Raw genomic sequence first — 25,838 nt, forward strand, 5'->3', positions numbered from 1 at the left:
AGTGAATTGAACTGGCAATGCAGTGAGCCTCATAGGCTTCATTCATGACACTGGTCAATCTAACAGTCCACAGCTCGAGGCCAAACCCTTCCCCTGCCCCAGGCTCTGTATTTCATGGACAGACTGGAAATTCGCTATGCAGGAGGCATTCACCTCCTCAAGGCTGACCCCACTTCCACGGGCTGGCAGCTGAGGTGAACCACTGAGGATGGTTCTGGTAATCTTGAATTTAGGCTGAAACAGGTTCTGACTAACTTTAGTGACATACAACGGGCCCGATTCATGGAACAAACTTAAGACAAAATCCTAAACTTACTACTTTTGGTATTCACATAAGTTAGGATTTTGTCTTAAGTCTGTCCTAAGTCTGTCCTAAGTCTGTCCTAAGTCTGTCCTAAGTCTGTCCTAAGTCTGTCCTAAGTCTGTCCTAAGTCTGTCCTAAGTCTGTCCTAAGCCTGTCCTAAGCCTGTCCTAAGCCTGTCCTAAGCCTGTCCTAAGCCTGTCCTAAGCCTGTCCTAAGCCTGTCTTAAGACAAACTTAAGACAAACTTAAGACAAAATCCTAACTTCTGTGAATACCAAAAGCAGTAAGTTTAGGATTTTGTCTTAAGTTAGTTCTGTGAATCATCCCTAACATTAGGATGTTGTTACTACTGACGCGGATTAGCCACAGGACATGATTCCAATTGGCTATTAGGCCTCACACCCACTAACATTCCCTAAATCTAGGATTTAAGGGCCACCCCAGACACCAGAACCTCAGGTTCGACATGATACCAAGAGACCTGTTACACAACATAGCAGGACTCCACGAAGAGAAGTGCACCTGTGGCAGCCACCCTGTACCCGCTGGATTTCAACTCGGTCAAGGCAAGAGTCCAGTTAGCAAAGGAATGTGAACACCTCTACAAACCCCAGTCATCACAAGAACTCCCTTGAATTAGAGGAACAAGTCCCCTGCAGTTGGCAGGCACAAACTGCAAAGTCCACAACCTTAAAGTCTTGCACCCCAAGCCACCTGAAATGGCTGCTCCAAGTCCTTGTGTAGGTGGCTTCTGGGAACTGTCGTCCCAACCCTCCGTGAGGCTCAGCTTTCTACACCATTCCCCTGGTCCTCCGGATAAAGATTTCTCTAACCAGAGTGCTTGAAGATACCAAGGCTTGTTGTTTTGTAGTTCAATGACAACCTGCTTGATTGAATGCTTAGAGAGCAGAGATATATCCGCTCGAAGAACCAACCACTCCTGTGGCTCCATCTTAAAGACCTTGCATTTGTTTTTTACCCTTTTTGCCACACCTACCAGTTCTTCTGGCCACAGATCCTGTTCAGCAGCTTGGGTAGCCAAGAGCACCTCTACACCCGAGCCCCTGAGCGAGTTAGATTGGTCCAGGACCAGCTCCTTGCTTTAATTCTAAAGGGTTTTGCTCAACTCACCCATGCAAGTACCATTTTGCTGAAGTAACTATTTCAACCCCGCAATTCTGATTTACAGCTCCGTTTGACAGCTGAAAGTGCACCACTGCACCTCATTCACTTTAAAGAGGTAAAACTGTGCTAGCTGTTATGAACTGATCTTAGACCTTCAGAGACCTTAACTCGGAGTGGGTTCCATTGAACTCACCCTTTGAAGTATCAACTGCATATATGTGTTTTTCCCACTGAACATAACATTAATGTTTTTCACATTGCAAAGTATTGATTTATTTATTGCTTGGAAACTGATAGCTCCGGTCATACTGTATGTATTGATTTCATTTTTGTATCTAAAAATACATAAAAATCAGAGCAACCGGCCGGCCCCCTGGAAGCGTCGCAGTCACCGGACCCGCTGGTGCAAATCTGAGCCCCGAGGTCCCGATCCCGCCTCACGCCACGGACTGTCGCCAGAAGAGCCGGGGGAGAGACGCCCGGACACCTCCTGCACCCTACACCTGACGAGCTGGAGCTAGAGGGTAAGCCCCGGCGTGGCGGGTCTCCTACCCCACTCTGTGGATCACGCTGTGGAAGGCTGCAGACCCCCTTCTTCTATGGTCTAGTCGGCTGCAAAGAGAGCCCGAGGGAGGGGAAGCGACTGTTGGCTTTCACCTGTTGCGGCGCAGACCTGCTGGGAATTGCCTCCTTGTCACGATCCCCCCCCTGGCCACGGTACCGTTCAGCGGTAAACCATGGCGCTGGCTGCCTGCACGCTGCTGGGGGGTGATGCTCCGGTCTCGCCCGCTGCCCGCTTCGCCCTTCCTCTACCAGACTCCAGCTCCCCAGTGCCGTCCCGGATTGCTGCCGCTGTGGGGGCGCAGCCTCCGCTTACATACGGCTCCGTTCTGGCTGCCCTGCGGGACTTTCGTCTGCAATTATGTGTCGGCTTGCAAACGCTGAGTGAGCGGTTCGACTCTACACTGTCTGCTGCGGGTCGTGAGCGCCCCGTTTGGGATCAACAAGACGTGAGTCTGCCAGTGCTGTGGTCCTCCTGCGGGGAAGCAACGACTGGGTGTAACGGTGCTACACTGGTGTCTGCATTTGGCTTTCCCGCACTCAGGATCAATCGCTCTCCTGCTCAATGGCGGATACTTTGTTTCCCCGGTCATTACTGCCTGCTTTGTTGTTGCCTGCTTCACCGTGCCCGCAGGAGTTTCCAGCTGAACTACATCTGACGACCTCGAGGAACCGTTCACGGTGGCCTATGGCTCCTTTTATGTGGAACTCATGTACTTTACAAGCCAGGTCGAGACTTTATATGGTGTGCGAGGGGACCTTACTAGATGATTGGCGGCCATTTTGTGACTCTACTTCTCCATCTTCTTCCAAGCGGCCATATTGTCTTTGTCTGTTCGGGATGCGGGGCATTCACGAGGGGGCGGGTCTAATCGTAAGCCCGCGATCGGGCCAGGGCTAGACTACTTTCTATCATCATGGTTTCACGGACGGGCTGGACTGGGACTGGAATTGTTTGCAGATGTAGTGCGCACTCGTCGCGATCTGTTTGCCTTCATTTCCCTGTTGTTACATGCTATCTTCACACGACCGCCTTTGGGTGTAGTGGGGTTTCAGGGTGTGGAGGCTTGGTTGGCCGGTGGTGTCGGGCGCTCCGAGGATACGTGGGCTCCTCCCCGCCTCCTTTCTTCTCTCTTCTCTTAGTTTCTTTACTCTCTTCCTACTTTCTCTCTCGTCTATATTTCGGGTTCATTGGGCGACAGGCACTATGCTGGGGGGGGGCAGGCCATAGCCTCCGCATTGGTGTAGGGTGGGGGGGTAATTTACTGTTTCTTTTTAGTTCTATGGGCCTCTTTATTTCATGTCTCTGCGCTATACCTTTTTTCGATTCGGGGTCCGGGTGTGGGGTGGATTGAGTGGGGGCGGCTTTTAGGGGGTGCGTATTTACTACTGTGATGATCCTGTTATCCAACTGCTTCGCCTTACTGTATGCGATTTTCTATGGCTGTTCTAATGATGCTGCTGCTCTCCAGTGTATGAAGCCGAATCGCGGACTCGAATCTCCTTGTTTCTATCCTTTACTGACTTTTTTCTCGATGGAAAATTTTTTTGAAAACCTTAAAATCAACCTTCACTTCTCCTTCCCCTGGTGTCAAGGCTCCCTCCAGTGTATGAATCCTGAATCGTTGCTAATCTTGACCTTGACGCACGGGGATGTACTGTTTGTCTATGTGCTCAACCGTATTGTGGCCGGCCCGATGGTTGTAGGCCCGTATTTGTTCCTCTCCCATGCACAAAAAAAAAAATAAAAAAAATCAGAGCAACTTTTCTAAAGTGGTGTTGAAATCCTCCCAATGTGTGTCAATTACTTATGTCCATGTTGCTGATTTGAAAAGCTTCACAATTGTTCCTCTAAGTAATCTGTATGCTCTTTGTCACTCCACCAGGACTGATAGAGGGTATACTTAGAGAGTATAATGAGAGATGGTCTACTGAGAGAGTACCCGGGTTCCATCTTTGCATATTTTATCAGTATTGCACTGTAAGGCACCCCTGCAAGACCACATAATACTTCTACCATACAGAAACCACACTTTATCACACAGGAATCTCAATCTGAGATGTCACTCATGACTAATCACATCCACCAAACCAGAGAAGCAGAACAAGGACAAGTTATCTCTCACCGCCCTAGAATGAAAGCTACCATGTTGCGATTGAATTTTACTTAGCAGGTTTGCATAAGACGGTATTGAAACTCTGTTTCTGGTCCTGATCTTAAGATACGTTTTGTCATACAATTGTCTTTTTATTTCTGCATTCAAGTGCGATTTGTAAGTCAGGATTGCAGTTGAGCGATAAAACAGATGCCAAAATGATTTCCTCAGTTGACCTCCAAATATCAAAATCATTATGAATATACTGAAGCAACATTTTTAACTTATGGCTATGTGGCTTTCTAGGATTGAAAATATAGGCTTCGTACAATTGGTCCATGTAAAGTTCTCTCAAAAGGTGATGGGAGGAGTGCTTGCAAGTAATCTAACCACTGGCACTCACGCGGGTTGCATCCCCATTAATGGTTCTTTTGCTCACCATGCCACCTCGGTTTAGACCTTGCCTTTGGCAAATTAGTCTTGACCCTGCTCCTCATGGGAACCATCCAGTTGAACTGCCAGACCATGTCATCTCTGAAGGCAAACGCAAACAACCCAGGTTTGAAACGTGGTGGAAGACAATAATACAGAAGTAAGAAAGGTGGTGAGAGTAAGAAAAAAAACACTCCCTACTATAAAACAAAAATAAGAAAACAAAATAAGAACTGGCAAAATCAAAAGACTGCCAGCCAGTGTCAGACCGATTGGCTTTACCAGTGCTTTTTTCCTTTTTACTGTATCTGGGCTTAATCCCGACTTGCTTTACAGATGTTCCAACACCTTATTTTGTACACATCACATAACACACAAAATCAAAGCAGGCTATACAATAAAAAACGTGTAAGTGGCCACCTTCACTGCAGACTCAGAATACCTCAAAGGTTTACTGTCCAGTCCTCTTTATACCTCACAGTTCTTGCAGTGCCGAGACGCTCCTCTCAGATATTGTCCCCTCTAAGGACAGATGCAGGGCTTTCAAAAATGTATTTTTGGTCTTTGCACCTTTCAGTGTCTTTCTACTTCTGTTGAACACAAGGTCTTAAGTAGGTCCTTTTGTCCGGTTTCCTCTTCTTGATTCATGTAACTCAAACAGCTACTCTGGTAAGATGCAGAACAGATATAATATACAGCTCAATGGTGCCAGGACAGGGTTCACTGCTTACAACGTAGTGGCAGCATCTAAAATTGCTATCGCATCTTCTAGGTGCCCCATTCTATTCTTGATTCAAAAGTCATCCCCTAACAAATTAAGATATCTTTGTCCCATTTGTAAAAAGAAACACCTAAAATAAATAAAACAAATTGGGAACTGCACTGAAAATAATCAACCAAGAAATAAAAAGAATGTCAGAGTGAGATGAGAAACAAAACAGCAGGGAATAAAGTGAGAACGTTGAGAAAAAATGAAGACATGAAGTATTGATGCCAGAAAGTAGTGAAGTAAAAGAGTGGTGAAAGGAACAATATGAAAACAAGTAAAATGTTAGAAAGGATAAAATAAGGACAACATAAAGAAGAACGAGGAAATAAATAATGTATGGAAGTTGGAATAAGAGAAAGGATACAGTAAGAATGAGAAAAGAAAATATTCTGGACATGAGAAAGTCCAAGATACAAAATAGAAAAAAAAGCAATGAGGAAAGTTGGAAGCCTATACAGGATGAAAGAATAAAATATAAGACAAAACAAATGAGAAGACAAAACCCATAGATGAATTGAACAATGAAGGAATAAAAGAATGTGTGAAGAGAGTGAAGTGAGATTTCGAAAGCAAAAGTGAGAAAGGCAACATGAGATAAAGGACAAGAAAGCAGTTGGGAGAGAAACACAGAACAGAAAGACAAAGAAATCAAAGCCAATGCACGATCCACTTTCATCCAAAATAGGTCAAATTAGCACAAGTTCATGGGTAAACTTGTGAGCAGTAGCACCACGCCAAGGTTTTGACCTTTGCTACTGGGCATTCACACCATCATTCAGGGGGCTACCTTTCTTCCCAACAGATATATAGACATCCGGTGTCCAGCTCCAGATAGGGGCGGTGCTAGGGTTCGTCGAGCTCAGGGCCAAATTCAATTTGCCTACTGGAGAACCCCGGAAAACAACTTCTTATTTGGCCATACCACACCGACTGGTCCGGGCACCCCCACGTCACAGTGCAAACGACTGCCTTCTCATTGGCTGCTGCAGTCTGCAAGGTGTTGATTGGTTTCTCCTCTCTGAAGGAACCAAGCAATCACAGGGCAGGCACAAGGTGTTTCCTGATTTCACTCGTGAAAAACCATTGAAATTCCCCCGTTATAGTTAGTGCAGGCAACTATAACTCACGCGACCGCAATCCTCTGCTGATGACGTCAGATATTACATCACTGTATTTAGACACTTATTTGCCCATGTCTTCTTCCATTAATTTTTAGCTATACATATATTACAAATATTTTTTTTTCAGAAAGACACATATGTCATCAGTAAAACACTCCCAACAACAGTGGACAGAGTAGAAATGTGTGAAGAAGATAGATCTGTTTAAAGCAAAAACAAAAAATCAAATTAGAAGAAAAATCAAACATGTTCAATCAGTAGATGCAGTACAACAGCATTGCTTGCACAAACAATGAATGCCATGCATATCATAGAAAACCACTGTATTCAATGTTTTCGTTCATGCCTTTGGGGTCTTTGCTATCTAACCTTCTGATCCAATAGGTTTCCCTTTCGAGCAAGGATCTGGATAGATCCTTTCTTGGAATCTGAACTACTCTTTCTATAACTAGAAATTGTAATTGGGCTATACTATGTTGAGCCTCTACCCAATGAGCTGCCACACTACTACTTTTGTTCTGGGTCCTGATCTTACGTTGTGTTCCGATATACTTGTTTTTGTCTTACGTTCAGTTTTTCCAATATACAACATGCCACAAGGGCATTTGATGCAGTACATTAAATTCTGCGAGTTGCAATCTGAATTATGGAATAGTTTGATGGTCTCTCCTGTTTGAGGATGATGTAACTTAGGTCAATATATGACATTATTACAATGTACACAGTTTTGGCACCTGTTCATTCCCTTGTCCCATGAGTATTTCTTAAGTTCCTTGAGCGAGTATATGCGAACAGAGGTCTGTGTCGTGTTGTTCGTGTCTGTTTCCTTCCGGAACACTTCAGTGTGAATCTCCATTCCATCTAAAGTTATTAAAAAATCCAGAAATGATATAGTGGTGTCACTTATGTTAGATGTAAACTGAATTTGATCATCCTACGAGTTCAATTGTAAAATGTTATGTTCCAATGATTCTTGACTGCCTGTCCAAAGAATAAAGATGTCATCTATATATGTGCAATACATCAGTAAATTCTCTTTCCATTCTTGAGCATTATAAATATGGCCTGACTCGAATTGAGCCATAAAAGTATTCGCATACGCGGGCGCCCCCGCAAAACCTATAGATGTGCCGGTCTGCTGTAGGAAAAAATGCTCATCCCATTTAAAGTAGCTGTGGTACAGACAGAAATGTAAGATTTCAAGCAAGAAAACTTTATCGGATTTTGTGGTGGTTTGTATTTTTTAATGTTAAAGCTCGCTGACATTTCTTTGTCTTGTAGGTCATCTGCTTCAAGTTACAAAGGTTGTCTTACTTGCATCTGTGGCTCTTGCGATGATTGTGATATAGTGACAAGAAGGTCAAGGAAAATAAAGTAAGTCGCATGACCAAAGATTGAACTGAAATCGTTTTTATAAGATATGGAAATGAGATAAAGTCTGTCTTCAGACAAGGTGAAAGAAGCCTAAGCATATACTTGCTAAATAAGATACTCAGGAAAACTTCCAATCAATTAATATTTTGCGTAGGTACTTGCCCTTAGCTTAATGTAGGAATTCTACTTCATGTTATGTAGAATTCACAATATGATGTCATATTTACTTTAGGGGTTCCCTGTGAAAGATTAGGGTATTCGTTGAGGAGATGAGTTCCCACCTCTAATAACCACAATCCTTGTCAGCCTGATACCTTACATTCACTAAATTAATCTGAACTCAACCCCCTGTTAAATATGGCACAGGCTTACCATAAAGGCAAAGTATAAATTATTTATACAGTACTCAAACATTATTAAAATCAAAACCCAACACAAATCAATTAAGAAAAGTAGAGTATATTTTATTAAATAAAATAACACCAAAAACACAAATTCAATAAGTAGAACCGTAGTAATTAATTTTTAAAGTTTGAATTTAAAAACTGCTCCAAAAAGTATTAAGCACCAACCGCAGTCAGTCATCTGACTGCACCACACCAAGACAAAGGTACGTTATAAGGACGTCCACGATGGAGCGTAGGGTCAGATACAAACACCATGTTTGTCATGGTCAAAAATTTACCTTTGCCTTTAGAAATGTTTATGGAGCAAAACGTTAGGGGATGGCTAGCAGGATGTAGCTAAAGCTGGGTTCCAACGATGACTGGGAGCCTAAGTCCATGTTTCAGGTCACAGACAGTATGTCTAGTCTTCTGTTCTTACTAAGGTTCAGAGGTGATCTGAGTAGGGTATTGTGGGTGCCACTTTTATGCCCAGTTTTAGACTGAGGGTGGGGGTAATCCAAGGCCACTCCCTAAAAATGGTGTAAAGGTTCCCTGGGGTACCCCTACCTACTTTTGCAGCACTCCCTGTTTGTGTTACTGTAAACAAATCCTACAGCGCCCTTCTCTCCCTAAATCCAATATGGCAGAAACCTTATTTCCCTATGCAGAGCTACCTTGCTCACCCGAGAGGTGTGGCCTGAGAAATGAGCAACCCCTCCTCTGTGTTCCCTCAAGACCGGTTTGGGCAGTTCCTCTCCCACTGGGCCTGGTGCTTGACTGGCTCGGGTGACAAAGGAAGGCAGCAGGTCTAGGTGATGGCCACATCTGTGTATGACATTGTGTGCCCCTTTGAAGTAAATTAGGTTCTTGGACACAGCCCAGGTGGTCAGCCTGGCAGAAAAACAGGACACCTCCCCACATCCTAGGTCTTTGTCTCAGATAGCAGGGGTAAAGAGCATAACATTCTACAGGCAGCAAAAATAGGGTTCAGCAAAAAGAAGAAGAAAAATTCATGGTAACCCTATAGGCCAATTTTTTTAGCATAACTTCCAACATTCACCCCCACCACCCACCTATCCCTCTGCACTTCCGTATTCTTGTTTTTTTTGGGGTTTTTTTTTTTTTTTTTTTGCAGCTTACGGGAATTGGTTACGCGGGCACCAGGTTACATTACACAAGGTCAGATTAATTTATATGTTTCCATATACAGAGCTTCGAAGCGCATTTTGGCAATTTCACGGTTGTTTATAATCCTCCTATATATCAACCCTACACTAGGCAGAGAAGCAGACGCCCAAGTTCATCCCACCTCCAGTAGTTTGGGATCTGGAGTCAATCAGTAATGCTTGTTAACGGCTCTGACCTATCTTCTCGTACTCCCCATATTAGTTGTCTGTGGTGAGGTAGCTTTAGCTGCTGGACTTTGTCGGTTTTAAATTGCATTTGGGCAGCCTGATTTCTTTTCCACTCGGAATAATCCAATGAATGCATCCAAATGCAAATCTCATCAAGGGGGCTTATAAGGAACAACATTTCTCCTTTCCTGGCATTTGAAGCACAAGCGTTTTGCCATTGTGTACTTTGTTTCTTAAAAGAACAGTTGTCACGCTTGAAACCAAAGCCATGTTAAGCCCTCATTTTCTTTGGACGCTTGTGAAATCTCACACTATTAATTTTGCGGAAATTCTCTGGTACGGAATATCTCATGCTTCTGATGACTAAATCTTCCAGCGCATTTCTTACCTTATGAATACTACTTTCAGGTTTCAGACTGCTCTGAAAACCTTTTTCTAGCAGTGACTCTCCATAACTACCAGTTGGTGCCACGCAGCCCCAGCAGTGACTTAACATCTGGCTCTGACATCATGTAGTACAATGGACGCCAACTTGCTTGCTGACCTTAGTTCCTGTTTTTCCATGCCTCATTATGTCCCTTTCGGTTCTGTATGTTCTCCTAAGAGTAAAAATGCCACGGGGAGGAGAAATTCCTTTCTTCCTCAAGGAAAAGCCACCATTCCAGGAACTGTTGAAAGTCATGGTGCTTATCAGACACTGAACTCTTCCGTGACATTGGGAGAACACCCGGTTCCTTAGAAACTGAGACCAGAGTTCCTCAAATAGGTCTTCTGGCTAATTGTGCTGGATTGTTTCAGGATTGCCCTGCAACATTCTAGATTACGTCCCTGGGATGTGTGTGTATGTGTTGGGGGCGATCGTACCTGATTGCTTGGCGGCCACACCTTTACCGACTTCAGCCCTGGGGCCTAAGGCCAAGCTAAGACTGACCAACATTCTGAACGTCCCTTCACTTGGGGCCTTCCTCTGCATCGACCCTAAAGTTGATGATGACATTGCCCACAGAGCTGGATGTGGCATCAACCACTGAGTCTATAGCAGCAAGTAACGTGTGTGGCAAAGGAAAATGTCAGGGCTTACTTCAGCAGTGACCTACGATGTAAACCTGTACCCAGTTATTGGGAAGAGGTTGACATAGTCGTTTTTAGGGGAGGTTTTTGTTCAAATGTAGATGCCTTTGTCTGGAGGATAAGGACTATGGATGCACAGAACATTAGTACTCAGAAGCTGATCAGCTCCGGCCTCCTTGTAATATTGTTACCGGCCTTTATTTGGATTTACAAAATGGCAGTGGTCTAGATACTCCTCCAGAAAGAGACATTGCCTATCGCTCTGGCGCTGCCTCTGAGAAGGTCTTGTCTTTTATAACATTTGTTCAGATGCTGGTGGCAGTCTTTGAACTGCCACCACCATGTGAAACTGAAGGCAAACATTCTTTTTTTTTTTTTTTTTTTTTTTTTTTTTTTGAAACCGTTTATTTCAGTTTTATAAAAGTTACAGGTATGGGCCTACAACCGCACGGCCGGCCGCTAGAGCATCTCAAGCATATTACATACAAACAGTAAAAGTCTCTCAGCGGTGCACAGTAGGAAAACAGGAGTAATCAATGGTGCAGGCCTCACAGCTCCATGCCACATAGTACGGTTCCATTTTAAAGCAAAACAACATCAAAAAACACACAACCGCAAGGCAACCCGTGAGTCGAAGTGGCAACACGTGCTCCATAAGTGGGGGATCCAAACCAGCAGGAAAACTCTGAAGAGGGGGATGGGAGGAGATCAGGGGCTGGGGGGCCGCGTGCCCGCGGCCGGGGGAGAGGGGCCATCTAGGGAGACGGAGCAGGCGAGGCAGCCGGCAGCAGCGGCGGCTCACAAATACCCCCACGGTAGGCGTTCCAGGGGCCCCAGATCTTCACCCACGCCCCAGGCTTACCCCTCGCCACATACACCACCTTTTCACGAAACATACACCAATCCATATGCTCTTTCCAGGCCGACACCGCAGGGGGCCTCTGGGATCCCCACAATTGAGCAATATCACGTTTCGCTATCATGTATCCCAGAGTCACCCACCGCGCCTGCGGGACTGAGTAGTCATTCGGTTCCCATACATTCAACAGGCACCTCCTCGCTTCCGGCAGCAGCGCGACACGCGTAACCACACGCAGGACCTCATGCACACCACGCCAAAATCGCTCCACCTTCGGGCACTCCCACAGTATATGCATGAAAGTCGCCAACGCACCACAGCCACGCTTACACGTTCCGTCACCAGCAAAACCCATACGTAGAAGCCTTGGCCCCGTCACGTAGACCCGGTGAAGGATCTTGAGCTGGACGAAACGAAGGCGAGCCGGGATGGCCACCTTTTTCGGAGAGGCCACCGCGGAAATCCAATCCTCGTCGTCCAGCTCCAGCCCGTCGGCAACCCAAGCCTCGCGGAGACTAGTTAGCAGGCACGATCTATCGTTAATCAGTTTCTTGTAGATGAGGGAGATCGTGCTGTCCGGGACATGGCCATCTAGCACTCTGTCCTCCAGGGGGGAAGACTCCGGAATGGATGTGACATCCGGGAAGACGGAGCCCAGCGCATGGCGGACCTGTAAGTACCGAAAGTACTCACTGCCCTGCAGCTGAAACTCCGTCTGCAGCGTCTCAAAAGTTTTGAATCCCCCCCTCGTCCAGAGATCCCCCACGGTGCTGATTCCGATCGTGTCCCACTTCTCGAAGCCCTTCGATGTCCACAGGGAGCCCAACCTCTCCGATGCATACAGCGGAGACGCCCGGGTCAAACGGTCCTTCCACCCCATAGCTGCATTAGCCGCGTGCCAAACACGCACCATGACACGCGTCGGTCCCGTCAGACGGGAGTCGGTCGCGCCAGAGTAAAGCGCTCGATTGTAATCGCCGCCGGGCAGGAGCATCTTGTCCATCTCAAATGCCGGGTTCAGGGCGGGCCCGTAAAGGCCGTGATTGATTGCAGCTAGCTGGGAGGCCCAGTAATACCGTTTAATGTCCGGGAGGGCGACCCCTCCGTCGTACCACGGGAGCGTCAGTTTAGCCAGAGCAATACGCGGCCTCCCGTCCCAGAACAGGCGCCGCTGGAGGCCCTCCACCTCACGAAAGTAGCGTGCCGGGACCAGGTCCATGGTATTCTGGAGGGCGTAGAGGAAGCGCGGCAGGGACATCATTTTAAACAAGGCCGCTCGGCCGAGCGGCGAGAGCGGGAGACGCCGCCAGCGCACCACGTCCTCCCTCAGACGCTGGAGGGGGGGCAGCAAATTCCGCTCATAGCGGGCCTCCGGGTCAAGAGTGATATATATACCCAGGTACCGGAAACCCTGGGAGGCAATCTGGATCGGGCAGTCCCGTGGCAGGACCGGAGCCTCTCCGGAAAGCACGTAGACACAGGATTTCGCCCAGTTAATGACCAGGCCTGAGTTGCGACCGAAGGAGCGCAAAACATCAACCAGGACGATCAGTGATTTGCGCGGGGAGGCGAGATATAAAAGGATATCGTCAGCATAGAGGGACACACGGTCCTCATGCTCGGGGGTCCAGCGGAGACCACGGATGGAAGGGTGCCACCGCAGCCACTCCGCCAGGGGCTCCAGGGCCAGGGCGAACAGGAGGGGCGACAGGGGACAACCCTGTCGCGTGCCCCGCCCCAGCGCGAAGGGGGCCGACACTCGCCCATTTACCACCACCTGCGCCATCGGGCCCGAATATAGTAATTTGAACCAGCTGATGAAACCCGGGCCAAACCCAAACTTCGCCAGCATCGCCCAGAGATAAGGCCATTCAAGTGTATCAAACGCCATGGTGGCGTCCAAGGACGCCAAGATGGCCGGCTCCCGCACAAATGGGACACGCGCGAGCACCCCGTGCAAGCGCCGCAGGTTAAGCGCCGTGTTGCGGTGTGGTATAAAGCCCGATTGGTCTTGGTGGACCAAATCGCCCACCACGCCAACCAACCGGTTGGCCAACACCTTGGCGAGGATTTTGGGCTCCGCGTTCAAAAGCGAAATCGGCCTATAGGATGTGACCCGTTCACGGGGCTTCCCCTCCTTGTGGATCACCACAATTGTGGCCAGACGCTGGTCCGGCGGGAGGGAGCCCTGCGAGTGGGCCGCAGGGAACATCGCACGCAGGTGGGGTGCCAACACATCCGGGCGCAGCTTGTATAGCTCAATGGGAATACCATTAGGGCCCATGGCCTTGCCAGATGCAACCGAGCGAATAGCCGAGGCAATTTCGTCCGAGGTGGGAGGGGCGTCCAGCGAATCCCTGTCCTCCACCGTAAGGGAGGGCAGTGCGATGTCCCGAAGCAAGGCATGGGAATCCTCCTCCGAACAGGGAGAGACCGGGGAGTAGACTTCGCGGAAATAATCCGCGAAGCAGGAGACAATGGCTTCCGGCTCAGTGGCACACACACCATCCACACTCTCAATCAAAGGCACCACGCGGCTCGCTCTCTCCCTCTTATCCAACCATGCTATCAATTTACCGGCCTTGTCACCCACATCATACAATCGCCCCTGCTGCTCTCTACCGAGGCCCCTGGCCGCCTCCGTGACGAGGGCCCGATAGGCCGCCTGCTTCAACTGCAAAACATGCAACTTGGCGTCCGTTACCCCGCTCCCCAGGTCACCCTCCAGTTCTGCAATCTCGGCCTCCACCCGGGTCACCTCCTCCCGCTCGCGCCGCCGGGCATTGGAAAGAAAGGAGAGGGCCTCCCCTCTAAGAACCACTTTGAAGGCCTCCCACAGGGAGATGGCAGATGGGACCGACCCCACATTCTCATCAAAATAGCGCTGGAAGGATTTGATCAAGTCGGCACGAATGGTGGGGTCGCGCAAATACCATGCGTTGATCGGGGCCACCCTACCCTCCCCCCGCGGGAAAACAGCGAAATGCAACAACAATGGGGAGTGGTCTGAGATACCCCGTGCCAGATGGCGCACCTCCCCCACCCTCCCCGCATGGGCCGCCGGGACAAGGATGTAATCAAGCCGCGAGAGGCTACCATGGGCCCCCGAGTGAAAGGTGTACTGTTGTAATACTGGATGCTTGAGGCGCCAACAATCCACCAGGCCCAGCGTGTCTAAAAGGCCGGGCAGCCACGCCTGTGCCCGGGGGAGGTCCCTAGGGGGATGGCGATCCATAGACCCAGAGGCAACCGCATTAAAGTCCCCCCCGACCACCAACAGGCCACTAGGAAGTTCCAGAAGGAGGCGCCCCAGGTCTGCAAATGTAGTGGCTTGTAACCCAGGCGGGACGTACACAGACACAAAGATAAACACTCTACCCTCCATTCGTCCCACCAGCACAGTGTAGCGTCCCCTCTCATCATGGCGCACCTCATCAATCTCCAACGGGAGCGAGTTCTTGACCATAATACCCACCCCCCGCGAGCCCGAAGTGAAGCCGGAGTGGGCCGCCAGACGGTATCCCCTCCGATTCATTGCATGAAAGGTGTTACCTATGAGGTGCGTCTCCTGCAGGAAGACAACATCTGGGGAAATACGCTTTAAATACTGCAGGACCACACCACGCTTAATCCTATCCCCCAGGCCGTTTACATTCCAGGACAGCACAGTCAAATCCCTACCCCCCATCATACGTTGAAACAAACAGTCGCCCCCCACCGAGCAGTCTAAAAACAACAAAACAGTTGCGGGTTTGCCTTGCGGTACTAACAAACAACACACCCCCCCCACCCCCCGGTCCCATCAAAACTCCCCCCTCCCTGCACCCCTGCATGAGCCCAGACAGCCCCCCCAAAGTGCAGTGTGCCTGTCGCCCCATAGCTAAGTACTAACTAGTCCCCCAGAGGAGGAGGGAAGCCCCCAGCAGACCCCATACGACCTCCATGGGAGGGGAACATACGAAAGCAGTATATGGTGAGGGAACAACGTCCCGAGCAAGGCCTATACAGTCACCCCTCAATTCTAATCCGGCGGGCCCTCCTCGCCAGCCGCGCCCCCCCCGCCCCCCCGGCCCCGGTCTCCAGGCAAAGTGTCCAACCAGTCCCCAGCCGCCTCGGGCCGGTCGAAGAAATGCGTACGACCGTCCACCTCCACCCGCAGCTTAGCAGGAAAGAGCATTGAGTACTTGAGATTTAGGTCCCTTAGACGACGTTTAACACCAAGAAAGCTCTGTCGCTGCTTCTGGACCGCCGGGGTAAAGTCCGGGTAGAAGTGCACATCCATGTTGTCCAACCTGACCGGTCCCTGTTGTCTGGAGGTCTGGAGGATGGCATCTCTGTCCCGAAAATTAAAAATTCGGGCAATAAGAGGCCGCGGCGGGGCACCGGTCTTAGGGCGGCCTCCGGGGACCCGGTGGGCACGCTCCACCGCAAAAAGCTTACTCAGCCCCCGGGGCTGGAGATGGGTCAGGATCAATTCTTCCACGAAGAGATCCGCCGCCTCCGCCTCTCGACTCTCCGGTACACCAATAATACGGACATTATTCCTCCGGGCCCGACCCTCGGAATCCTCCAGTCGCCGGTCCATCAGGGCGCTCGCCTGGCCAAGCCGGCGCACCTCCTTCTGGAGGGCCACCACGTCAGTCGTGAGGCTCGTTGTGGTGTGGGTCAGGGAGTCGACTCGGTCGTTCGTTTTTGACAAGTCCGCCCTCACAAGGCCCACATCCACCAGGACCGAGTCAATTTTTTGCGCCAAGGTATCAAAACGCTGGTCCACTGAGGCCTTCATCTCAGCGATGGCGCCCATGACGTCCCGGAGGGTTAGATCCACCGGATGGGCAGATGCCTCCGTCGGGCCCACCGGGGATGACCGCGATGTCTCCGGAGAACCCTTTTGGAGCGTGTAGCGGTCCATACTATTGGCCTGGTGCGCCGTGCCACGGCGGGTCGTCTTCACCTTCGCCCGGTCGCCATCTTGTTTGGTGGCCATGCTGGCCCTTCCACCGTCGTGCCAAGATCTCCAAACGGGCCGCCACACCAAATCACGGGTGTCAGGGGGGGGGCGGGGGCGACCACCGAGCCGCGGGTCAACCCACCGCCGGCGGGTCAGCTGGGCACCTGGGCAAGGCCACACCACCGCACCCCGCTCCGCAGCCCAACCTCGCCTGAGAGCAAGGAGGGCGCAAAAGCGAAAGTGAAAGTGCGGGGTACGCGAGTCGCCCAGCCCCGCTCGCCGCTGTTATTCACCTTGTCCCCGGATCGCCCCACTACTCCAATCCGGGGGGCCGGCGAGGAGAAGGCCGCAACCTTCAATCGATGCTCCCACCGGTGTTCGGGGTCCGATTCGAGCCCAAAAAACGGGTAGCGCCTCAGCTCGGGTTCCCCAACACAGTCCCCTCAACAAGGACAGGATATCTCCAGGATTTATTCAGGAGGTCGCGGAGGTCCTCGGGAGCCTCGCACCTACGCGGCCATCTTGGTTGCGCGCTAGGCTCCTCCCAAGGCAAACATTCTTATTGGAATTTTGCAACCCTCCACAGTCTCTGCAAAGCCCTTGCTTTCTTTTAACAAGGCTGTTGTAAGCTCATATGGTTGCATTTGGAAAACCTCCATGTCATCAGTCCATATGCAGATTGTTAGGTGCCAAAGGCTGGCTCTGGGTGGCAATCAATATTTGGCCTCCCACCAAATCACTGGTGGTTCAGACTTTCTCCTTTGTATTCTTTGCTGTCACTACATCCCTCTGAATTATCCTGCATCCCCTGCCTATTTGCACCACCACCTTCTTGTTGGGTGGGGCGAGGGTCTCATTTTCTTACTAACTGGGAGGCAATAACAACGGACTGCTGGGTCGTGCAGTTGGTCTCTCTGGACTATGTTCTTCCCACCCTATCCTCTTTGCCAGAGCATGCCTCGATCATGAAGACACAGCCCTTGCCTTAGTGGAAAAAGAGACCACAGTAGTGGTGCCTGCGAAAGACCGGGACATTGGATTTTTTCCCTTTACCTCCTGGTCCCTAACAAGGCCTATTATCAATCCACCTTATGAAATTGGTAATCTGGCAAGAGAGGCTCAAGATGCTGTCGTTGAGCCAGGGTCTGTTGGCCTTGGGATATTGGTTAGTGTCTGTTGTTTTACCGGACAACCATTTTCGTTTTCGAAAAACCCTGTCCCACCTTTGTTACTCGTGGTTTACAGTGGGGTCCCAGCATTTTCAGTGTGTGGTTGAAACATTCCTGTTACATAAGGACTGGACACAGGAAGGCTGTTTCATCTTAAGTTTGTTCCATAGGGATCCCATCCAATTAGAGACAGGCATCAACAGCAACTGATCAAGTTTACTTCTAAAATCCCCTAATGGAACTCGGTGACATCGCAGATGACACCGGTAACATTCCTAACATGACATCTAATAATTCTAATAAGATAAGTAGGTGAAAGACCATATACTAATACACTACAGTGGTCCTCTGATTAAGACTAGTCATGGCCTCACACGCCTCTATAAAGATTCCTGCGGTCATGGCAGCTTTGCTGCAGAGGTCAGAAGTCTGTGTAATTTGGCCCTTTGACAACTGGCTGGGGAAGGCAGAGTCCCTTACGCTGGTTCAGGAACTTCACGTGGATACTTCTAACTGCAGATTCCTTACCTTTAAGAATATTTTCAGGCTCCTAGACTGGATCTGGATTTTCAACAGCAATTGCTCCTGTACATCAGCAGGCGGCAATATCTGATTCCGCCATGACCTCGTACCACTATGGGAGTGAAGGCAAAGAGCACCATTTAGGTGCTACTCCTACATGCTGATGCAAGTTCCTTTCTTTCTGCATCTTTCAACATGGATCAGGAGTGCCACTTCTAGCTTCATCTGTATCTATGGCAAATTTCAACAACCAAGTGTGTGCCAGGGCAAATGTCTTTTAACTGTCACCCACCCACTGCACCACAGATGGCCGGTATTAAACTGTGCCATGACTGTAAGAAGCAGATGCCTGTTAGGCATCTGCACAATGTTTGTTTGTGGTGCCTACATTTCAGTCATGATTCAAAGTTGTGTGATAATTGGTCCTTGATGCACCAGATGACAAGAAGGAAGCACAATTATATGTTACGTAACAAAAGAGGTGGCACTTTAGACCGTGATCCCTCTCAAGTAGAGGGTAAGTTCTGCTCCAGATTTCGGGGCCATTTGTGCACAAGTCCTGTACTCGATACAAGTGTTTGGGTAAGTCTAAGTCCATGTATCACCATAAGCGCAAGAAAGGCAAATGGACAGGCAAGAAGCTAGGTGGTTGGCATTCCAAGGCCCACATCTGCATTTGTTTTCAGACTCCCAAGCCCATTCTGAGGCAGGTCTCGGCATGCACAGAGTTCCTTGGCCCACCGTCAATCTTGCAGGAGATAGAAGCCTTAGAAGATGCTATGCTGCAGGATTTTTAAGTCGATACTGTCTACTGCTGGACCACCACACAGAGCTCCGACAGCCACCTGAAACACTTCTGCTGGTGGATCCGTCCTGGTGCTGGCTGACTCAGTTGGGACCCTTCCAGTTCCTTGCAATACTGGACTTAAGGTCCACAATTGCCCAGAGGCAACAGAAGTCCTGACTACATCAGTACCAACTTAGATTCTGACAGCACCCATTCCTGCCCCAAAGGCAAGATCATACGGAGGGCTGATATTGGCCCGCATTAGACTTTTGTCATGCTATGAAATTACCAAAGCGCAGCCTCTCCCTTCACCTTAGTTCCATAGGAGGCTAAAAGCCATCTTCAGCTCAGATTCAGACACTGTCCTGGGGCTTCAGAACTTACCACACCATGGCAAAGAGGAGGTGGACAATTTGCTCCCCCTGTACAAGTGCTAGATTGTACATGGACTTACAAAATGCTAGTGAGTTGGACACTTTTCCTGAGACTGCATTAGAAGGTCCTCCTGGTCCACTGACAGTGGAAAGTGCCTCCTTTCGGGTGCTTGTCTGCAGGGCAGCTGACATACTTTATGTACAATCACCTATGGTTGAAACAAGCAATCTTGTTGATGGGAATCTTACAACCTGGGCTAGCCCCATTGGAGCCATTACTGCCTTTTATAGAGGCCCTGACAGATACCTTAAAGGCTGCTTGGACAGAGATGCGCTCTGCTCCTCCAATCATTCATCCAGTGTCTAGACGATGTAGGCCAGCCCCTGGTAACCCTACCTTTCCCACTCAGTATCTGATCATGGAAAGCTTTGTGGCAAAGGCTTACATGAGCAAGGTGAACCCGAACATGATCCCTTCTTTAATTAAAGAGCATTGACACAAAATAATATTTTCCTCCTACAGTCTCCCATTCTGCCCCAAACACCTTACAGGCATGCTTTTTGAGACATGACGACCAAGATTTTGCCAGCTGTGCTAGATTAAGTCAGGACAGCCTTTGCTCAGACAATTCAGGACAGACAGGATGCTTGAGGGCTGGCCTTGACACAAGATTTTCTGGTGATGTTCAGGCATCCTCAATGGACAAGTCTTTTGATGGCTCCAGCCGCTTTGGAGAAAAGTCTTACTTTATGCTTGAACATTAAACATGGCCATGTTACAGCCCTTCCTGTTGGCTTACTTAGACCAGCCCATCAAGTTCACCAACATTACAAAAAATATAGAGGCTGCTCGTTCTGTCTAACCTGTTGGTAGAGGCATCCCTCGCAAAACGTTTTGCAGCTCAGCTGGCCCAGACTTTTTGTGATCCCAAAGAGACATGGTGGTGTCCGGGATTATGTAAACCACCAAGGGCAGCAATCTTACAACCCCCTCTCTTTCGCCAACAACTCAAATGCCGCTTTGATTTCCCCTTGCAGGGCCATGCGAAGCTGGTAAGAGGCATTCCCATGACCACCTCTACCCTCCTACTCCAAGGATGCCATTGAGAGTGTACTTGAATTATAAAACTGCTAGGAATGCTGCTCCCACTACTTCCTGGTGCCCAAGAAGGATGGAAAGTTCAGGCTGATTTTGCATCTTTTCTCCTTGAAAGCTTTCCTACCGAGAACAAATTCAAAATACTTACTTGGCCTAGGTTCTTTCGGCCTAGATTCCGGGGGGATTTATTGGTATTCTTAGACTTACAGAGTGCGACTTTCAGATGCATGTTCTACAGCCCCACAGATGCTACCTGTGGTTCGTGGTAGGGTTGGAAAATTACCAATGTGCCCTTCAAAGTCATCTCTGCCCCTCAAGTGTTTACAAACGGGATTGCGGTGGTGATGACCCACCCACACAGGACTGGGATACATTTATTACCACACCGCAATGACTGGCTGCTTGAGACGGGCTCACTGCAGATATTCAAATGCAGATTGTTCTCCTTTAATAAACAGCAATTTTAATCACCGAATCAAAGCCCCATCTGATTCCTGCACAGAGGATTGCCTTCACAGATGCTATCCTGGGCACTGTAGCATTCGAAACCTTACCACCTCTGGAAAGAGCACAGGACATTCCGGTTATGATCCTGCTATTACAGGCTTAATCCTGAGTCTTAGTGAGGTCAATTCTGAGGTTTATTGGACTGCTGCCTCATTTATCCTCCTGGATCATCAGAAGATCTCCCTTTTAGCCAATCAGCTGGCAGGGTCACTAAACGCCATGGTGGATGAGCAGGTCCGCAGACTTTACCTAGTAAATTACAAAGAGTATCTCCAGCCTGAAGTGGCTCAGGTCATCTTCAACCCCTGGGACATACCCTGGCCCAATCTGTTCACCACCCCCTATAACTAGCAGTGTTGAGATTACTGTGCACTGGATTTCCCACTAACAGGTTTCCATGGGACATGTTCGCTCTGCAGTGGAGATTAAGACTTGCATTTCTACTAGTGTTCTGAGGAACGTCTGGATAGATCGAGCCCAAGTCATTTTTATGGGTCAGGAGAGTATGATTGTCTTAAATGCTGATCTTGAGCATTAACCCTCAGGTCTGTGTACCTCGCCTGGAGGACCTCCTGTCTCAGCAACGAGACTGTATCCTGAACTGGAATCTACACCTCCTTCCATGCTATTGAGTGGCAATAGCAGAGCAGTATTGACTTACCTGCTGATGTCGTGGAGGTGATTCTTGTGGCTAGGTGCCCCTTGGCTAAATCAATCTATTCAGGGCATTGGGATATATGTATGGCCTAGTGTAGGAACTGTCAACGTAATCCCTATATGCCGAACTATTAGATGTTTTGCTGTTTGTCATGCCTTTGGCCCAGCAAGGTTTTGGGGTGTGCTCAGTTAGGATTTATAGGTCTGCAACTCTGCCTTATGTTTGCCTGAACAACCCTCTTTATTCAAGTCAGCCGTTTCTTACAAGGTTTGAGCCACATGGTTCCAACAAGGCCCTTCATTCTGCCCCTATTGGACCTTAAGTTGGTCTTCGTGTTTCTGATGGGCATGCTATTGAAGCCCATGCATAATTGCTCTCTGCAGCTGTGACCGTGAAGACTGTTTTTCTAAACTCTACCACTTTGGCACGCTGTGTCAGTGAGTTGCAAATGCTGTCAGTGCAACATCTTTGCTATCTAATGTCTTGGCGATAGTACGCTTTATTCGACTTACAAGTTCACCCAAAATATTTCTTTCCATGCAACCCTAGCCATAGGATCCAGCTTTGACCTTAATGATTGCGTTCCCTGGAAAGAACATGCCTTTTTCAAGCAAAGCGTGTTCTTAATGGATATATCTCTGTGAATAGAATTGCACTTGATGAAGTGATAGCCTGCTGTTTTCAAGCTTGCCATTTCTGATAAAACAGCTGGGATTTTTCCATCCACATATCTTTCCGAACGTGTCTGTGAGATTCTTTTGTTGCTATTCATGTCTGTCATTTGACTTTGGGGCTTATCACTTTTATCACTGGGCAGAAACATCCTCCCTTTCTGCAGAACAGTATGACGGGGTGGAGTATCGAGGCTGTTCTCAAGCTTATATTATCAAAAGGGGAAGGAGACCAGCTAGACTATATCAGCCCAGATTAAGCAAACATCCTGTCCTACACCAAGTTTCAAGTTCCTGAGTAGTGCTGTTCTAATGCACAAACATGAAGGGGGGAGGGAAATCCTGCAAGCATACATGGGTCCTCGTTTATATAGCAAGCGTCCTAAAATCCATAAGCGCAAGCAAAAGAAGGATCCCAATTATGAGGGCTTGAAAGTTTTAATCAGGAGTCAGTTGATGCCTCACCGACAGAACAAATGCTTCCATACCTTTAATGTCAAAAGCATCGCAACCAGTTGTCTCCTCGTGACTTTGTTTAAACTTTTACAATTATTGAAATATGCAGGTATTCTTAGTGTAGTTGCTTGGTGGCTAAGACGAATAGTAGAAGGGACCTCTGTCTTGATGCCTCTATATATTGAGAAGGCATCTGATTGCACATCCTGACTCTGGCCACCAGATGCTTTTAAAGGAGATTTGTATAATGGAGGTATTTTGGCTCTAATGTAAACTGACCCAACTAATTCAAATACCTTTTCAAAGTCTATCACCGTGAAGCTTGATAGTGTTTGAATATGACCTCCTTCCCTGTTGATCCTTGATATGTATGATATTGTGGTTATTTCTATATGAATTTGATGCCAACATTAAGGGATAGAAAAATTGAAACCCCAAATCCTCCCCAAAATGTAGCTACATTTTTGCAACTGTACAAGGCCCAACCGAAATGTTGTTGTTTTTTTTTTTTTTTTGAAACCGTTTATTACAGAGCTCAAAAAATATACAAGTATGGGCCTACAACCTTCCGGCCGGCCGCTAGGAATGACAGGAGCGTATGACATACGTTCATAAACACTTGGCGTTGCAGAGAAGCATAATCAGGAGGTATCAACGTCGTGGGCCACATCAGTCAGACCCCACAATACGGTTTCATTTTACACAAACAACAAGAAAACCACACCCACAAGGCAACCCGCAATCGAAAGTAGCAGCACGTGCTCCCCGAATGGGGGACCCCAACTATCCACAGGAGTCTAAAGAGGGGAAGGGGAACAGAGCGAGGACTGGGGGAACCCTGTGCCCGGGGCTGGGGGAAGGAGTCAGCTAAGGGGACAGGGCTGGTGAGGCAGCAGGCAGCAATGGTGGCGCGCAGATACCCCCGCGGTAGGCGTTCCAGGGGCCCCATACTTTCACCCATGTCCCAGGCTTACCCCTCGCCACATACACCACCTTTTCTCGAAACATGCACCAGTCCATGTGTTCTTTCCAGGCCGACACCGCCGGGGGCTTCTGGGATCCCCACAGTTGAGCAATATCACGCTTAGCTATCATATATCCCAGAGTCACCCACCACGTCTGCGGAGCCGAGTAGTCAGTTGGTTCCCACACATTCAACAGGCATCTCCTCGCTTCAGGCAGCAGCGCGACACGCGTAACCACTCGCAGGACCTCGTGCACACCACGCCAGAATCGCTCTACCTTCGGGCATTCCCACAAAATATGCAGAAAGGTCGCCAAAGCACCACACCCACGCTTACACAACCCATCCTCAGCATAGCCCATACGCAGAAGCCGTGGCCCTGTCATGTAGACCCGGTGGAGAATCTTAAGCTGGACGAAGCGAAGGCGAGCCGGTATGGCCACCTCCTTCGGAGAGGCCACCGCGGAGATCCAGTCCTCGTCGTCCAGCTCCAGCCCATCGGCGACCCAAGCCTCTCGGAGGCCAGTCAGCAAGCCCGAGCGGTCATTAATCAGTTTTTTGTAAATAAGTGAGATCGTGCTGTCTGGGACGTGGCCATCTAGCACTCTATCCTCCAGGGGGGAAGACTCCGGGATGGAGGCGACGTCTGGGAAGACGGAGCCCAGTGCATGACGGACCTGCAAGTACCGAAAGTATTCACTGCCCTGCAGCTGAAACTCCGTCTGCAGCGTCTCGAATGTTTTGAATCCCCCCCTCGTCCAGAGATCCCCCACTTTACTGATGCCTATCGTGTCCCACTTCTCGAAGCCCTTCGAGGTCCACAGGGAGCCCAACCTCTCAGACGCGTACAACGGTGACGCCCGGGTCAAACGGTCCTTCCACCCCATAGCTGCATTAGCCGCATGCCATACTCGCACCATGACACGCGTAGGTCCCGTCAGGCGAGCGTCAGGCGCGCCAGAGTAGAGCGCTCGATTGTAGTCGCCACCGGGCAGTAGCATTTTGTCCATTTCAAATGCCGGGTTTAAGGCAGGCCCGTAGAGGCCATGGTTAATTGCAGCTAGCTGGGAGGCCCAGTAATACCGTTTAATATCCGGGAGGGCAATCCCCCCGTCGTACCATGGGAGCGTCAATTTCGCCAGGGCAATACGCGGCCTCCCGTCCCAGAACAGGCGGCGCTGTAGGCTCTCCACCTCACGGAAGTAGCGCGCCGGGACTAAGTCCATAGTGTTCTGGAGAGCATACAGGAAGCGTGGCAATGACATCATCTTAAACAACGCCGCCCGGCCGAGCGGCGAAAGCGGCAGGCGCCGCCAGCGCGCGACGTCCTCCTTCAAGCGCAGGAGGGGGGGAAGCAAGTTCCGCTCGTAGCGGGCCTCCGGGTCCAGAGTAATGTAGACACCCAGGTACCTAAACCCCTGAGAGGCAATCTGGATCGGACAGCCCCGCGGGAGGACGGGAGCCTCCCCGGAGAGCACATACACACATGATTTAGCCCAGTTGATGACAAGACCTGAGTTGCGGCCGAATGAGCGCAAAACATCAACCAGGATAATGAGTGATTTACGCGGGGAGGCTAGGTACAGAAGGATGTCGTCGGCGTATAGGGACACGCGGTCCTCGTACTCGGGGGTCCAACGGAGACCACGGATGGAAGGATGCCACCGCAGCCACTCCGCCAGGGGCTCCAAGGCCAGCGCAAACAGGAGCGGCGACAAGGGGCAGCCCTGTCGCGTGCCCCGTCCCAGCTCGAATGGGGCCGATACTCGTCCATTCACCACCACCTGCGCCAATGGGCCCGAATACAACAATTTGACCCAGCTGATGAACCCCGGGCCAAATCCAAACTTCGCCAGCATCGCCCAAATGTATGGCCACTCAAGCGTGTCAAACGCCATGGTGGCGTCTAAGGACGCCAATATGGCCGGCTCCCGCACGAATGGGACACGTGCGAGCACCCCGTGCAAGCGCCGCAGATTAAGGGCCGTGTTGCGATGGGGAATAAAGCCGGACTGGTCTTGGTGGACCAGATCGCCCACCACGCCGACCAGCCGGTTGGCCAGCACCTTGGCGAGAATTTTGGGCTCCGCATTCAAGAGCGAGATAGGCCGATAGGATGTAACCCGGTCTCGAGGTCTCCCCTCCTTGTGGATCACCACGATTGTAGCCAGACGCTGGTCCAGCGGGAGGGAGCCCAGCGAGTGGGCCGCCAGGAACATCGCGCGGAG

General features: G+C 49.6%; 1 protein-coding gene across 6 annotated transcripts in view; it reads left to right on the forward strand.

Moving 5' to 3' along the window:
• The window catches only part of LOC146801707 (OX-2 membrane glycoprotein-like), a 208,602-nt gene that overhangs the window by 173,255 nt on the left and 9,509 nt on the right, over window positions 1–25,838 (forward strand). For all 6 annotated transcript variants that reach the window (XM_085621169.1, XM_085621171.1, XM_085621172.1 and 3 more), the window contains one exon: window positions 7,689–7,781. In XM_085621169.1, the coding sequence (XP_085477295.1) occupies window positions 7,689–7,756 (68 nt within the window). In that variant the 3' untranslated portion in view covers window positions 7,757–7,781. The remainder of the gene's footprint in view (window positions 1–7,688; window positions 7,782–25,838) is intronic.

The sequence above is a fragment of the Triturus cristatus genome, chromosome 8, assembly GCF_964204655.1.
Source record: "Triturus cristatus chromosome 8, aTriCri1.1, whole genome shotgun sequence".
NCBI lineage: Eukaryota > Metazoa > Chordata > Amphibia > Caudata > Salamandridae > Triturus > Triturus cristatus.